Source organism: Siniperca chuatsi, linkage group LG1 (assembly GCF_020085105.1).
Source record: "Siniperca chuatsi isolate FFG_IHB_CAS linkage group LG1, ASM2008510v1, whole genome shotgun sequence".
Lineage (NCBI taxonomy): Eukaryota > Metazoa > Chordata > Actinopteri > Centrarchiformes > Sinipercidae > Siniperca > Siniperca chuatsi.
Window position 1 is genome coordinate 27836735 of NC_058042.1, and position 18266 is coordinate 27855000.

Sequence of the window (18266 nt, forward strand, 5' to 3'; positions counted from 1 at the left end):
CAATGGCATTCGCAGACTCTCAAGCCTACTGGAAGATGGCTACAAAGCTCAAACTTACAAGCTTTTTTGGTTGGGAATACTGAAGACAAGGCCTTCTGCTTTTCTGATGTGCTTGCAGTGGTGAAAACAAGCTTTCTGACAGGAACATTATGTTTGATTTGAACAGACTTATACGGAGGCAGTGAAAATCATACTGCTTATGCAACACATCAGTGCTGTCTGATGAAATTAAATCAACATATTTTCTTTCTGTCAGACTGCAGACATGCATAGGAGTAGATAGTATCCTCACCAACTGTACGGAAAGCCGAAATGAGAGATGATTGGTTTGATTCAATACTCCATAGACTCGAGTAAAGTCTATGGAGAGGACAGAGGACAGGTAAGGCCCCGGCAGGGGAGAGGTTACCTGTATGATCAATCCGCTTAATCACTTCTCTGTCTTTCTAATTACTATGGGGAGAGGTACAACACAGTATCTTTTGTCACAAGATTAAACTAAACCCAGATTTTAATTTATGCTTCACACTTTTCAAAAGCTGTCTCTTGACAAAAGCTGATATATCACACCTAGTACTACACCTATACCTTGGCAACAGCAGACCTAAGCAGAAATAGAGAAAAAAAAAGTGGAGTGAGTACACTGCTGTCTTAAGAATTTAATAATAAATAAAATGTAAAAATGAACGTCTAAGCCGGTGAAAAGAAGCATCTGGTGAAACTGTATTGGAGACACATGGCTGCCTACAACCTCCCGGGTCAGCAGTGGAGTTAGGAGTGACAAGGATCACAGTACTGGGGAACTGAACATTGCATATTGTCTTTCTTTCTTACTTTGTCCTCCAGTATTGAAGAGACACAAACTGTAATACCATGGCAAAAATCTATCCCATCACAGTGTACTGCATCAATATAAACTATGTAGGCCTATGCAACAATAATTATGCCCCGTCGTACACTTACCTGTACAGACTGGCATTTGTATGATATTTTTAGGCCTATTCAAATAATTTTTATAATTATTGTACTGACAATAATTCATTTTGTTTTTATATTTTGTTTGTATCTTTCAATGTTTTTTATATTTTGGTTTATCTGTATGGTATTGTATTTTGTGAAGCACCTTGTAACTCTGGTTTGTAAAGAAGCTATATAAATAAAGCTTATTATTATTATCATTATTTTCTGTTGCGAAATAATTACAATGGATACAATATAACCAAGGCTCTGTTGTTTGATTAATTGATTCTGCCAGTGCGACAAACATAACTGGCTGAAAACTAATTGGAATACTCACAATAAAACATTCTGTTACACTCTTTGAAACTGACCAATTTTGGGCTAATAGGACAAAGAAAAGAAAAATAAAGACAAAATGTTTTTTGTCCCCCCTCAGTTTGTTGGATACAGAGCAGAGATGTCAGTTTTGGCTGCATATTTGTCACTCATGTCGCTGTTATTCAGTAGTTTTTGATAACTAGTCTAGTCCTGATTAATTGGTGCTCCCATGGGAACAAGATACCTCTTGTTCCCAAAGATGCCTGAAGATTCAGTGTCAGACAGATAGCAGAAAGACTTGGGACACTGACAGACAGGACAATGTCATAGTGAGCAAGTGCTGAGTTTAATCAGTGTCAGCATGGCTGTGTACTGCTGAGGCCAACCTGTTCGTAATAATTACAGAGGAACACGGTTACAGTAAATGCATTGTTCAGGAGAGGCGTGCTGCCAACTGTGTCTCAGTTGGCATTTTGGTGCTTCTGGTCAGTCAGAACTCAAAGCCTCACACTGTAACTGTATTGTATTCAATTTAAGTGGGAGAGGCACAAAAGGCACAAAAGAAGATCTGACATCTTTATGGATGTCTTTTTAAAATTGCTATTAGTTTGTGTTGCTATCGGATATGGGCTCCATCCTGAAATAGATATGGTCAGTCATCCAAAACAATCAGACATGGACAGAAAATTAGAATCTGGAGCATGAATGTCACTTTGACTCAGCCTTTGTTTGTAGCTATATGTATGATTTTCCAACAGTGGAAGTTTATCTGAAACTGTCTTCCTAAAGATGAACCCTTTTGTGTTCACAGCCACAAAGAGTTTATTGAGCCTCAGCTGTGTTTCTTGCAGTGACATAGCATGGGACAGACTGACAGCGTTGAGAGGCAGCATCTGTGATTACAGTCTTCAAAGACATTTTCAAAAATCAGCCTCACTGTTGGATCCACCTGGTGCTCTAGCCTTGCTCTGTTTTATTTCCTTTGGAGTTTTTAATGTTACCCAGCGTGGCATTATGGAAAAGGGCAACCTGAAAGCTCCCCCACCACCAGCAGGACAGCCAAGCCGTGCTCTGCTGCTCAGTAGGGGTCTTAACCCTGTCTGCTTGTCAGTGGCTCAAAAGATGCATCTTCAACGCTGCTGAGTTGAAAGAAAGATCACAGCATATGTTTTTCAATCGTTTTTCAATCAACGTCCTCCCTCGCTTCCTCTCGTCCTTCCTCTCATATTGTACAGTTGCTTTCAGATCTGTGTTTCAAATTTCATAGTTTTCTGGATAGCCACAAGATCAGCTGTTTTGAAGTTTTTCACTCTTGAGCGTGAAGAACAGTTCAGTGGCGAGTTCTGCAGTAATGTGACTTGTGGCTGTACACAGAGTCGCCTTTCAATTAAAGTGGTCATATTATGCTCATTTTCAGGTTCATAATCATATTTTGGGGTTGTACCAGAATAGGTTTACATGGTTTAATAAAAAAACAAAACACCATATTTTTTCTCATACTGCACATTGCTGCAGCACCTCTTTTCACCCTGTGTCTTGAACGCTCTGTTTTAAGTACCTAGTGAGGCATCTCGCTTCTATTCAATCTTTGTTCGGAGTTGCAACTGTGCAGTACCTAGGTAAGGACTACTAGTCAATCAGAAGCAGAGTAGGACGGGTCCTGATGAGCAAGGTAGTGTGATCCAAAACAAAGCCGCTTCAGCCGGTGACTATGGCTACGGTTCAGCTGTACAACCCGAACTTCACAACTGAGACTGGAGCAAGAGTTTCAGAGTGGTAAGTTATTAATTTGTAACTCATTTATCTTCCATCGTTACCGTTTTAACTGTGCACTCTCTACATCACAGTAACAACTTTATACTCACTGACTGCCTGGAGGGTATTTAACATTATTTTAATTTCATATTTAGGTGTACTTGTGGAAACGGCTCAATTCGTGCATTATGACACGTGTTACATAGTGATGTAGATGCATTACAGAAGATTAGGCTGGACTACAATCGAGCTGTTTTCAAGCAGTTCAGGTGCAATGTTTTCTGTGGGAGAGAGTGACTCCCTTTGGGGTAGACTTTGGGCTTTTTCACTTTTCAAACCTTTTAAATGCACAAAAAAGATATATAACACAATAAAGGAAACAGAAAAAGCCAAAAAGCATAATATGACCATTTTACAATATAAAAAATAAAGTGAAAAACAAATGTTCCAATGTTTTTCCCATAAAAAACCCAAAGTAATTTTTAAACCCAACCTTTATGCAAAAACTTTTTTTTTTCAACAATTATTTCTTAAAGAGATCCATAAGTGTCTAAAAGTGCTCACTTTTTTTGACAGTTTACATATTTTTACACTGACCTCTGGTGGAGCAGGAATGTGAAAAATAAAATCTACTTGTATAGATTGGCATATAGAGGCCATTGGCGAGCAGGATCAGATGGCAGGGAAAACAGATTAGTTTGCAGGGCTCCCGTGGCATAACCCCGGGCATTAATATTAATGGAAAACCACATGACCTTGCAGTAGCCTCTGAGCGGCTCCATTTTAAATCCAATTGACATGGCCCAAGTCTGGAAGAGGCTGGAGAGACGGTGATGCAGGCACCTGATACCCATGCATGAAAATAGTCTGTTTTTCTATTTTTTTCCTTTCAGTGTATCCCAGAGGCCACCATTAAGGTTTCCTCTGCTCCCTGAGATGAACAGGGGAAGGCGGAGCTGAATGTGGACCAGCGGTTGCTATAATAGTTGCTGGGATACCCATGCCCCATGCCAGATGTCATTTGATCCCAACGTTGAGCAGGATGCCAAATCTTGGCACTGCTTTGCATGGCTTTAACATTTAAATCAAGGTATGTTGTCATACTTATTCTCAAAAGACATAATATACCTTGTGTTCAGGGAGCATATTGTACTTAATGTTGGTTAAAAGTCACTGTGATGGAGTTGGCTTTGCCAAGTATTGCTTTCCAATGATCTTCCTGTTCTGGGAGGAAACAAGGGGATAGTGCCAGCAAAAAAAAAAAAAAAGGCTTTGTTAAAGGAGCTTTGCGCACACAGATGAAAGAATGGAAAAGCAGGGTAAAATAACATTCAGTTTTTTCCACAAACATCCAGTGGAGGATTTGCATTCAAATACGGTGCAGTTCCACTGCTCTGAGGGTCATCAGCACAATTTAATTACATTAAGAGCCAGCTAACTGAACTTGGACTTTGCAAACATACAAGGCTTAAGGGATTACTGGACCTCTGACAGAGAGATCAAATTTTACTTGAGCATGAAACAATATGCCCAGTTCCTGGCAGGCTCCATCGGACGGAGATACAGGGATGGGGAGTTATCTGTTTCCTACAGTTTATACTATTTATTAAAACTCCTTGACGGCACATTTCTTAAGTGCTTTTTTGAACGCTATGCTTCCTCAGCCACTGTATGGCATACTGCCTAAATGTTGTATCACTGAATATGGACCTTTTAGTTCTCCTTCATCTTCTTAGTAGCAGTAGTAGTAGTAGAATTGACTGGGCAATATTAAATGTAACATGGCATTCGAAGGGAAGAAGTGTTGAGCTGAGTGTTGAAGTTTTTTTACTTCATTCATGGACGGTCAGTCACTGGAGTCTGACATTTTCAGACCTTGGCCTTTTACTGTGCCAACCTCCCCTCTACAGTTACAGTAGATGTCAGCCACATTAGACATGAAACAAAGTCAAAGGTATTGATGACATCTTCTCTGCTAGAAGGCCAGCAGAGGATAGACCTTACCAAGCTATAGTGAAAACATAGAAAGTCAAAAACTGTAAATTACAAAAAACCTTAAATCAGTTTTTTGGACAGTGGAAACAAGCTGTAAACACAGCATTGACATATACTCACCTTTTAAGTTGATATGATGCAAACAGTTGCTCATTGAGCTGATACAGAGCTACATTAGCATTCGTAGTTGTGTTTCATGGCCACCTGGAGAATGTAAGTCCAATATTCACTCTCTTTTAAAAGAAGTTTAAACACTCACATAGACCTGAGGGGAACTGCAGAGTCGGGTGGTAATTCTCTGTTGGTTCATCACTACGAGCGACCTCTCTCACATTACACAGTCATTTGATCAATTGTTATTATAAAGATAGCAATTGTAGCTGTTTTAAGAGTATACCTGGTTTTTAGATTTTAAATAATTATTTGTTCTTTGAATGATGGTTACAAAACCAAAATAGGATAAGTAGGACAATCTGTCTATTATAAGGAAAAACTTCTAATCAAAAAACTTCTGATTAGTAATATGTGAATATTATACAATCCAATCACACCTGTCTGGAATCTTCAACCACTATCAGCAACTGGATTTCAGTTTTTGCTGGGACAGAAATTAATTCTGTTTTCACACCCTTGTTTTTTTATTTCATTAGGTAGGTGTTATGGCACTTTCATGTTGAATAGGCCTATGTACTATTTGCCAGTGTCATCTACAGGTGATCAGTGCTCTAAACTGTTGACACCTGCATAGTGCAGCAGGAAGCTGATGAGTATAGCAACACAGAAGACTGAGTGAAAAAGCATGCAAGGTGCATATTTATCTAAAAATCTCAACTGAGTGCCATCAAAACTTCTGAACAGTGTTTTATTGTTTGAACTAACATGTTTTGACAAGCTACTGCTGTTATTTTAACCCTACAGGTTAGTTGGTGGGGTTTGCATTTGAAAATAAGTTTGACAAATGCATTTATGAAAGATCTCTCTCAAACGTTCTCAAGATTTTTTTCATTGTACACTATACTGTATAATTAAAATTGTATTCATACCAATTTTAAAGTAAAATAAAAGATTCAGTTAGAAAGAGTATGTTTTGTGTGCAGTGTAAGCCCAGTTCCACCCACAGAGCCACAGCCGGCTGAGGCCAGCAATGCTAAACTGTATGATGTAGGCCACTTTTGTTAAAAGCACTTAACAAATGGCATGTTATTGTCCCTTACACTGAGATCCAGGCACTTGATTCCTAGTAAACACAGATTTTCACCGACACACATGCAACGGGGCAACAACTTCGCCTCTTCTCCTCCATTTATGGATTGCTCTGCGTTGGGGTTTGTGAGGTGACAGACAGGCCGACCTTCCACTCCAGAGCGGTCGGTCTTCACTGCCATACTCATCTGATAAATGCCCAGAGGTGTAAATTTGTGGAGACAATTTATCTGAACTGCTAGCTCTTCAGGTGTCTCTTCTCCCTGAGAAACCGTCTGCTGTTTCTCAAATTGTCCTTAAACAATTACTTGGGAGAGATCAGGGGGGAGCCTGTTGCCAGTTAAACTGCAGTTTTCTCAGCTACCATTGTGCAGGCCATCTAAACCATGGGATACAAAGCTCTCAAGCGCACTGCAAGCCAAATAAAGAGGTGGAGAAGGAGGGGGAGGCAGATAAAAGCTGACACCCAATGTATTATAACTCAGCTCTTTTAGATATGAGCTTCTGCTAGGGTGAAGCGCCATAGCTTAAGGCAAAGATACTGCTTGCTCATTGTGCTTTAGCGAGGGGGCTGGGGAAACTGTGTAGCCGCTGTGTTCTGTGTACAGCCCACAGTCTCTCTCATGCATGATTTAGTAAACTAGAATTCTTACTTCAATATTCAAGTAGCGATATAGCAGACGAGATAAAAGGATGTGCTTAGGCTGCAAAACTTATGCTAAGACGTACAGTATATGCTTGAAAAATGTTTAGTAATCAAAAGGGAGAGAAATCGTCAATGAAATGCTGCGATCTCTTTCATTTTCAGCAGTCACTCAATTTTGGTAACATAAACAATGTATATTCTACTTACTGATTACACTACGACCTCTGTTTTAACATGGACATGCTTTGTTTTCTGTTTAACAGTATCTATTGTGGTGATAGATAGTATTGTGTAATTATATCAGAATGAATAATGCTACATATTACAGCTCACCCAATGATTACTTTGTGATTACATTAAAAAAAAGGGGTAAACAAAGGACTGCTTTTTTTTTTTTTAAACAGCCCACATAATAAGGGAGCTTTCTCCCATATTTCCAATGCTTCGTCCTGATAATGGTGTACTGTCACTAAAAAGTACTCACGCATGCTTTTCAAAACAAAGTTGATGAAAAGCTTGCCATGATGACATTTATTGTGGTTTATTAGACAACATACAGAATACTGTACAAAGAATACTGTACTGTATGTTGTCTAATAAACCACAGTAACGGTCGTTGCTGAGTGAAATTATGTATTCAGCTCCTTAATTGTTTGATATAATGATATGACAGGACATAAAAGCTGGTGTAAGTAAGAACCCTAAAACTACATTACTGTTAAAAAGTATTTTATCATCATTTTAAAAAAATGCACATTACTATTTCATAGCTAGAGCTACAGTTAAAGGGACACTCTTCTTCCCAGGCTTAGCCTAATGTTTTGTTCCCACGCAATAATAATGTATACTATATTGATAATAATTTGTCATTTTTACAATGTACGTTCCCAAACAAATTATTTTGTATGTCATCATTTTAAAATACATGATATAACTATTTTCATTGCAATATCCTGTTTTTTCCTCTCTTGTCAGCCAGTAACAATATTGGTAGAGTGGGCTGTCCACCAATCGGAAGGTTGGCGGTTCGATCCCGGCATCCCCCAGCCCACATGTTGAAGTGTCCTTGGGCAAGACACTCAACCCCAAATTGCTGTACAAATACAGTCCATTTACCTTATTTCCTCAAGTTTTCTCTTCTTCCCTTGTACTGATATATTTTATATATATTTGTAGAAGAGCAACAAGACCTTTAAATTAAACAACAAAATATGTCTTTGGTCAAAATTTTCCAGGACGACATCACTGTTTAAAAAATAAAACAGCTTTCTGATCTTACACCGCTATGGTTAGGTTTAGGCCCAAAAACAACTTGGCTAAAGTAAGGAAAAATTAGGGTTTGGATTCAAATAACTACTTGGTTAAGATTAGTGGGACCTTTGTTGTCATGGTTACAATAATAAACACTTGGTTAAGGTTAGGGATTATAAAATGGATTTGACACAGGCATTTAAGAATCCTAACGATCCTATGAATCTTAATAACTTAGTGTGACTTTTTATCTAGTGCGTCCATGATGTTGTAAGTATTGGTTTCGAGTGAAATATCTTGACAGCTAATGGATAGATTTCCATAAAATTTGGTACACACAGGCATGTTCTCTGTCAAAAATGTCTCCTATATTTTAATTCCCAGGTGAGATCTGGATTATCTGCACGAGTACAAGTTGCTGGACAGTATAATTGAATCAAAATTAAATCCTACTTTAAAATCAGAACATCCACATTCTCTCTGCTGATTGAATAACACCAGCTTGTTTTCACAAAGCTGAGTTGACTTTTACGCACAAGGTGACATGAATAGTAGTTGTTCTCACTGTAGCTGAAGGAGTGAAATAAGCAGAGGTGTCAGCTCTGCAGCCACTGAGGGGCTTACGATCAGATGACAATGCTAAAAAGATGTCATGGGGGCAAGAAACACTAACAGGCAGACACAAACCCCAGGATTAGCCAAATGCAGGTGATCGCTAAAATTATAACCCACACTGTCTGTTGTAAACATTTATCACAGTTCAACTTTGTCCTTCTGTACTTGCCATAGCTATGTGTGCACAATGATTTCCTGTACATTGAGGGACTCACTTTTGGTTTTTCCTGTCAATAAAACTAAGATAATCTGGAACTAAAATGTTGGCTGGTTTACAACCTGTATGATCGTCTGTGTTTTTGGCCCCATTGGACTTTGTTGTTGTGATGTTTGCCGTGTTTCCAGATCTCAGCAATTACTTTGGTGAGTGTAACATTATCATAACCGAAATTATGGCTAAAACTATGAAAACAAGACACCAGTTGTAATAAACCATAAATACAATTTTAAGTGAAATTGAATGAACAAATGTGTACAAACACACAAAAATGCTATTCCGTAAATGAGCCTGTTAAATATCTAGTGAAAGAAATTTTTTTTGGAGGAAAAAAAAACATCACCATACCATCAAGTAGACAAGCTAAATATGACAAAACAAGATTTTAGGTTAAAATGGTAGTTAGGGCTTTCACAAATGGTTATATCACAAGCTTCTGGTTCTTGTTACACGTCAAAATTGCAAGGATGAAAACTATCAATTTGGTGTAATCCTGGAATGCCTTCTTTCAAGCTCTAATGGGTCTTTGTCTGATATTTGTCATGAATATTAAATGCTGGTTGTCATGGTTTGTATATTTGTCCATAATGTGTGTCTGTCTTGCATACGTGCGTCTGTGTGTGTCCTATGTGTGTCATTTTGAATGGCCTTTTTTTCACCTGCCACCGGGCCTGAAAGCATCTGACAATCAGGGGAATATTAGAGGGCTGGAGAGATTCCACTCTGGCTAAGTGGCTCTTATTGCTGTGGAGAGTAGCACCGCTCTGGTATTCATGATTCACAGTGCTGTTGACACACGATAGTGTCGCAACTCAGTGGGATTGCAGCTTCTGTGGCTCTGCTGGTGAGGGTTTTAACCCCAGAGAACCTGCTGTACTAGTTGATCATAATTTCCTTGAGCACACTGAAACACATTTACTATTTACAGCTCACTGAAAGCATTAAAACAGTGAAATTGGGTGTCCTTTCATGTGAACTGCATTATGTTTCTTAAAAAGTTTAATCCAAAAGGATAGAAAAACCCCAAAATGAGCAATTTCTGAAATCAAGATGAAGTGAAATATCACCAGTGAGTCCCTTGAAATCAAAGGCAGGGGCTGGTCCAACAACAGCAGCAACATGCAACTAATGCTGCTCTCATTTAGGTGGAAAATGTACTACAAGCCAAAGAGGCACATAAGCAAGCAGCTGATCTCTTCTTTCTGAGACATGAAGCAGCTTAGTTTTACACGCTCAAGACACTCTTCCATCATGGCTGCTTAAACCCCAATCTCCTTAATGCTGAGTGCCAAGCAGAAGCACACTGGCTCCCTTTATGAGGACAAAGGTTTGACTCATTTGGAAATTGAATGTACTCTATCACGGAGGAAACTCTGACTGCAAGGCCACCGAGCTGGAATGGAAAGGGAAGTATATGGGGAACAAATGTTCTCTCCATCATGCTGGTTAAACCTGAATGCAACAACACACCCAGTTCTGTATAATAACACAAACGCACATACAGTACATATCTTCTTTGATTTCATAACGTGTCTGTGTGTGTGTGTGCATGTAGCACTGTGCTTGTGCACCACGTGAGTGCTGTGGTTACATGTGTGGTATGGTTGCTTTTATGTATGCATGTGCATGCATGTGTGGACTTGCCTGCTTGGATATTTATGTTGGCATGTACTTTTATGTGTCTGTACAGAAAGCCTTGGTGTGCTTATGTGTGCATTGCTATTCTTGTCTGCATCCATGCACTAGCTCACCTGTGTATGTGTTTTTGTCTCTCTCTCTCTATGTGTGTATGTGTGTGCATACCTTGGTGTAGTTATTTCTGTGTGTGATTGTGTGTTTTCATATCTGTGTGTGTATAGGTTTATTAGGGTTAGACTATGTATTATTTTGCAAAAATATAAGGCTATATGTATGTGTTGTCATTTAGGCTAGACCACTACTGTAAATATACATCTTTGCAAATATGTAAGGCTATTGGGCAATTCATTATCATTCAGCCAGTGTATTCGATTGCCAATATGATTAACACAGCCACATGAAATGTGCATTTGCATTGTGCATATGTCTGATAATATTTTCAGCTACAAGAACACTAGTGATAAAAAATGTTTATCAAAGATTTCCACATTCCATTTTCTCTATAATTTCGTTCATTCTACAGAGCTCCTGAAAGGTCACAGTGAAGGGATTTTCGTTCTGATCTACAGTAACTTAAAGCGAGACGCAAAAGTTATTCCAAGGTAACACAAAAGTAGTTCAGACCACTACCATTTTGGGGGCTCTGCAGAATTCAAATCCAAAACTTGTTTTCTTTTGCAGCAAAATATTTCCTACTTGCAATGTTGTCAGTTTTGTTAAAGTGAGATCATTTGTTTAGTAAAGAGTTACAAATATTGATGAGCATGATAAACATGCTCACAAAATTACAGTTTAGTTTAATCTTATAATCACTTACTATATTGCTATATTTCTCATCAACCACGCTGTGATTGGACAGTTTTTCATTTTGGCATGGACAATGCGTCTCCATCTAAAAAAAGGAACTGCTCTCTTGCACCTCCTCATGAAACTAACTCATGATAGTGCTTTGCATTTAGTATTGGCAGGTCTGTACTGCTTTGTTTTCTGTGTGGTGATTTGATTTAAATGTGGCATGTCAATATAAAAACAATTTGGTTATTAAAGACTAATAGATAAATAATATACCTTACCTAGAGCTACAATTGTGCAATATTGTAAAGAGTTTGGACATATGATAAATTTTGTTGGAAACATGTTATACATGATGATGGATCTGGCATGAAAAAAAAACAATTATCAAGTATTAATCAAAACTGAATTTGCATTTTCCAGTGTAAGAGCTTTTTTAAAGAGCTCTTCCACTCTGCAGAGAATATTTTAAGCGTAGCTAAAAAAAAAAAACTGTCCGAAGTGAAGAAGGTAACTAAATATCTGTGTCATTTGGGAAAGTGTCAGTGCAAGTACCAGCCTTCCAAAAGCCATACTGGTTGAAACCTATGGTTTTTTTTAGGGCAAGTAGAGACTAACCTGGGCCATGTTGCTGGACCATCTCTGACAGATCCCGCTGGTGGATGAAGAGAACCAGACCTCCAGCAGCGAACAGCAGGAGGAACCAGAGGGAACAGGGCATCCTCCTTCTCCGTCCACGCAGGGAGTCCACCACCATCTTCCACTTCATCCACAGCATGATGCAGCACAGTCAGACGCTAATGTAATAAGTTCTGGAGAAAATCAAAGAAAGCGAGAAATGGGGAAGAGGAGGGAAAGCGAGACATAGACAGAAAAAGTGGAGTGAGCAAAAAAGGCACAGTGTGTTCAGAGTTTTTTATTTCTCTATTACAAGTCAAAATTTGTACTGTATAGTAAATGGCAGTGGTGGAAAGTAACTCAATACATTTCCTCAAGTATTGTACTTGTTTACAAATCTGAGGTACTTGTACTTTACGCGAGTATCTCTATTTTATGCTACTTTATACTTCTACTCAAGGTAAATATTGTACTTTTTAAGCCGCTAAATGTATTTGATAACTTTAGTTACTAGTTACTTTACTGATAAAGATTTTACAAACAAAACATAGGATCAACTTCTAAAATATGATGCACTGTTATAGATTAAACTACCTGATAATATATAAAATAGTTAAAATTGGCTACACACCAACCAAGTATAACAGTAAAATGCTATTAACACGTCAATGCATCTGTAATAGCAATCCAAATATATAATAAAAACATTCACAGGGACCATTTTTTTCAGCATTATGAGTACTTTTACTTTTGATACAGTACATTTGGCCAATAATACATACTTAAGTGACATTTTCAAAACAGGACATTTATTTGTTATGGCGCATTTTCATATTGCAGTCTTGCTACTTTTGCTCAAGTAAATGATCTGAATTCTTCCTCCACCACTGGTAAATGGTATGTAAATAGTTGTTCTGAACTGATTATAATAAATGGATGCTGTGGCAACTTGTAATAAAAATGATCAAAATCAGTTGTGTCTCAGATCAGAAGTCCAGGATTGTCTTGAAATGAACATAAGATAGAATCCTATCATTTTGAACTTAATTATAGTGTTACTAAATACTGTAACTGTAATACTGTATACTGTAATACTGTCTTTTTTTAATGTGCTCATCCACAGCACACAAGTTCAATTTAGGTTACAGACACACAGAAGGACAAAATAAGCCAGTGCATATTATTTATTGAAATCCAACACTGTCAGTTTAAGTTAGAAGGTTTAATCCAGGAAGTCTGAAGAATTAAAGCTGTTCAGAAATTCAACATGGAAACAAGATGAGATAACACCTAATTCCTCCAAATAAAGAAATCTGTGTTCTGTTTGTAAGGATACACTTTGGCAAACACAGTTCCAGTTGGACTGGCATGAGTGTAGACCAACTCTGGGCTCTGTTATACAGCAGAAAGACTGTGTAGCATCTGTCTTCAAATTAATATGCAAATGAACTTTGGTGACTACTCATGTATTGTCATTGCAGAAAATAAAATTTGCTCTGTTTCAGTGATGTCAAGAATTTGACTTTCACATTGAACCCTGTGTTAAAACCAGGAGTTATAAATATGCTGTAAATGAGTGTCAAATGTGACGTTTCATGTCGTGATGCTTGAACATACAGTGATATCTGTCAAGATTTTGTTTTTACTGTCAACTTGTTTATACAGGCGATAAAATACAGAGATAATGAAATGTGGCATGAAGAACAAATACGCAGGTGAAACAGAAATCCCGAGGGGCTTATAACAAAGTCTCACACATAATCAAGGTAACAAACAATGACACAAAAGACATCAAAAAGTCAACATGGAGGAGAATGGCACGAAGTATTAAAATGTAGGCTATAAATAAGAGAAAGTAAACTGAGTGTGGATGTGTGTATTTGTGTTTTTAGAGAGACAAGTAAAGAAAGAATGATGGCGAATACAATACAATAATGTGTCGTATTCACCACAGGTTTTTAATTGATCAATGTGCGTAAGCATTTTACTGACATGAAACTTTGCTTTTCGGGTTTAATTAGTGCAGATGCAGCTATAGCAGAGGTTCAATGGGGTTTGCTGATGCATTACAGTTACAACATTGCTCCACCCAAAACTGATATTGAAACACTTTCTTTATATTATATATAATAATCTCTTTTCATAGAGGTTACTTCAGGTTAAAGCAGTCTCTCTTCTTTGCATTAAATCAATACAAATGTTAGAATTGTTTCTGGATATAAAGAGAAGCAATTTATGCAAAAGAATCTTGCATAAGGCTTAAAGCTATTAGCAATTAGATTCTAGAAAACTTGTGCCTGTGTTACTGTAGTTACATGCTGTCAATGGCTGCGACTGTAGAATAACTTGAAAATGAAAAAACCCTGTAACCCATTTATTCATCTTTTTATTGACAATATTTCCTTTCCATGTAAATGTCCTTTAGGTCATTCTAAAGGGAAACCATGCAGGCAAAGTTACACACTGGATAGAAAGTGTCATTAAAAAAGGTGCAAGAATGGATTTCTCAGTGCGTAAGTATGATTATTGCAAGCAGACTACCCTATATTTGATGCAGAGGAGAGAAGGGAAATATTCAAAAGTCCATTTCAGCAGACGGGTGTGTTTATCATTTCAGTTCAGTACAATAGTCATTGCAAACCCCTGCAGAATGAAAGCAGCTTTAACAAAGGTTAAAACACAAATATTATACACATATTGTACAGTTAGAAAAACGTTTTCTATGTGATGATGGAAGTGTCTCTGTACAGATGGTCATGTTTATTGTTGTTGCATAATGAGGATATGGTACCCTCAGCTCAGTGAAGTTAATAACTGTTGAGCTTTATACAGACTGATGAGCTATTTCACATCTTCTGCGCTTTCTCTAATCTTCACAGCCTGAGCAACAGAGAAAGTTGAAAGTTGATGGAGAGAAATGCAAAAAACAGAAGGGAAGAAGAATGTCTATGTAATATTATACAAAATTCTTCATTGTGTATTTATACAAGAAACTGTTCCATGGGGTTATATGCATACATCTCAAACATATTAATGTATGTATTCAAAGGACATCAAGGACATCCTGAATGCCAAGAGGAGGGCCTTTACTGATGGTAATAGGGAGGAGGTGAGGGCAATCCAGGCCGACGTGAAGGTGAAAATCAGGGAAGCCAAGGAGAAGTACAGGAGGAAGCTGGAGCGGAAACTCCAGCAGAACAACATGAGGGAGGTCTGGAGCAGCATGAAGAGCATCACTGGCTTCAAACTGACTGGCAGCAGAGGAGTTGAAGGCAGCGTGGACAGGGCCAACAAACTTAATCTGTTCTTTAACAGATTCACCACACCGGCTCCTGCTCATCCCCCCCTCTAACTCAGCTGCCGTCGGCCCTCAAGCTCCTCTGAGTACTCTGCTCCCCCCTCCCCATCAGGCTAACGGCCCTCTTCTGACTAATGACTCCCCACCTCCCCCACCTGTAACCTCTGCTGTGTGCCTGACTGCTGACCAGGTGAGAGGACAGCTGATGAAACTCCACTCAAACAAGGCTGCAGGCCCCGATGGCATTAGCCCCGGGGTGCTAAAAGCCTGTGCCCCCCAGCTATGTGGAGTCCTTCAACATGTCTTCAACCTGAGCCTGAGTCTTCAAAGGGTCCCTGTTCTGTGGAAGACATCTTGCCTCGTTCCTGTGCCGAAGACACCACGTCCCAGTGGCTCCAAAGACTACAGACCAGTGGCACTGACCTCCCACATAATGAAGACCCTTGAGAGACTAGTGCTGGAACAGCTGCAGCCCATGGTCAGACCCCTCCTAGACCCCCTTCAGTTCGCCTACCAGCCCCGGCTGGGAGTTGAGGACGCCATCATCTTCCTGCTTAACCGCATCCACACCCACCTGGACAAGCTGGCAAGCACGGTGAGGATCATGTTTTTTGACTTCTCCAGTGCTTTCAACACCATCCGGCCTGCCCTGCTGGGGGAGAAGCTACAAACTACACGCCATCTTGGACAGTGTCTCCCACCCGCTCCATGACGTGCTGGCTAAACAAAGGAGCACCTTCAGTGGAAGACTCATCCCACCAAAGAGCACACCAGAGCGCGCCACAGGAAGTCATTCCTGCCTGTGGCCATCAAACTATTTAACTCCTCCCTCTAAGGATTAGTCTGTTTGACCCTAGGTCACTAAACTGGACATTGAGCATTACATCTTAATAATAATTGTGCAATATTCTGTTTACTACTCAAGTGCAATATTAGTTTTCCCTTGTTAGTTTTTCTTATTACTGTTACGGATAGACCTCAATTACTCTCGACAGTACATGCACCTCCGCTTTTACTATTATTTATTACATAATTAGTGACATTGTATTTATACTGTACTTCACCATCTACCAGTAAACCCACTTGGTACTCGACACTTAGTTTATCTTATACTTATACCAACATGTTACTTAATTTATTTCTGACCTGTTTATAGTTTAAATTATCGTTTTCCCCTGTGTGCACTGACGTAAAGAAGAGCTACTGGAACAAAGAGTTTCCCTACGGGGATCAATAAAGTATTTCTGATTCTGATTCTGATTCTGAAGCTGGCAGCGATGCAGGTGGAGTCCCCCCTCGTGTCCTGGATTGTGGACTACCTGTCTGGCAGACCACAGCACGTGCGCCTGCAGCACTGTGTATCGGACAGCATGGTCAGCAACACTGGGGCCCCTCAGGGAACTGTCCTCTCTCACTTCCTCTTCACCACAGACTTCAGCTACCACACAGAGTCCTGTCACTTTCAGAAGTTTTCTGATGACGCTGCTGTGGTGGGATGCATCAGCGGTGGTGAGGAGTCTGAGTACAGGGCTGTGGTGGGGAACTTTGTCTCATGGTGTGAGCAGAACCATCTGCAGCTCAATGCGACAAAGTCTAAGGAGCTGGTTGTGGATCTACAGAGGGCCAAGGCACCAGTGACCCCGGTTTCCATCCAGGGGGTCAGTGTGGACATTGTAGAGGACTACAAGTACCTGGGAGTACACTTAGACAATAAACTGGACTGGGCTATGAACACTCAAGCTGTTTACAGGAAGGGCCAGAGCCGCCTCTATTTTCTGAGGAGGCTGAGGTCCTTCAACATCTGCCGGACAATGCTGAGGATGTTTTATGAGTCTGTGGTGGCCAGTGCTATCCTGTATGCTGTTGCATGCTGGGGCAGCAGGCTGAGGGTAGCGGATGCTAACAGACTCAACAAACTGATCCGTAAGGCCAGTGACACTGTGGGGGTGGAGCTGGACTCTCTGTTGGTGGTGTCAGAGAGGAGGATGTTGGCCAAACTTCATGCCATCTTGGACAGTGTCTCCCACCCACTCCATGACGTGCTGGTCAAGCAAAGGAGCCCCTTCAGCGGAAGACTCATTCCCCCAAAAAGCACCACAGAGCGCCTCAGGAAGTCATTCCTGCCTGTGGCCCCAAACTCTTTAACTCCTCCCTCTAAGTGTTAGTCTGTATGACCCTAAGTCACTAAACTGGACATTGATCATTACATCTCTGCAATACTTGAATAACTGTGCAACATCTGTGTTTTTCCTATTTATTATTCATACCTGCTGCTGCAATACTACTTATTACTTATATTATTACATTGCATTTATACCGTATTATCATCATCAACCAGTAAACCCACTTGGTACTTCACACTTGTTTTATTTTATACTTACACCCAGTTGGTACTTAATTTATTTTCTGACCTGTTTTTTTTTTAATAGTTTTTATAGTGTATTGTATTATATATATTTTTTGCTAGTACTTTCTCCTGTGTGCACTGACATAAAGACGAGCTGCTGTAACAAAGAGTTTCCCTTCGGGGATCAATAAAGTATTTCTGATTCTGATTTTGTATTGTTTGGCTGGCTGTGCACATGCACATGCCAACTGCAATCCATTGTATTAAAGCCATAATACTCATGAAGGTGTAATCCCAGTGTTCTGGCTATTGGAGATATTTTTGAAAGTGCACAAACTAGCGTTCAGATTTATACTCCTTTAAGTCCAGTGTAAGGAATAGCAATGTAGCATAGAGTCAGCAAAGTGTGAACAGCATGCATTCATGTCAGTATTGATTTTAGTGGTTTGAAAAGAGCGACCTTGTTTTCTTGGCCTCAAGCAAGTTTTTGGTTTCAGCAGGTCCCTTTATATTGCTGAACTAAGACTGTCACACAAGCCTGTGAGAATGTTTCGGACATTCGGACACACAGTTTTTGACTACTTCCGCTATTATTGCAAGTTAGATGTATTTC

At 39.5% G+C, this 18266-nt stretch overlaps 1 protein-coding gene across 2 annotated transcripts in view; it reads right to left on the reverse strand.

The window, feature by feature from the left end:
- LOC122865213 (carbohydrate sulfotransferase 8-like) overlaps positions 1 to 18266 on the reverse strand; it is a 167067-nt gene that overhangs the window by 108468 nt on the left and 40333 nt on the right. For both annotated transcript variants that reach the window (XM_044173365.1, XM_044173445.1), the window contains exon 2: positions 12009 to 12202. In XM_044173365.1, the coding sequence (XP_044029300.1) occupies positions 12009 to 12168 (160 nt within the window). In that variant the 5' untranslated portion in view covers positions 12169 to 12202. The remainder of the gene's footprint in view (positions 1 to 12008; positions 12203 to 18266) is intronic.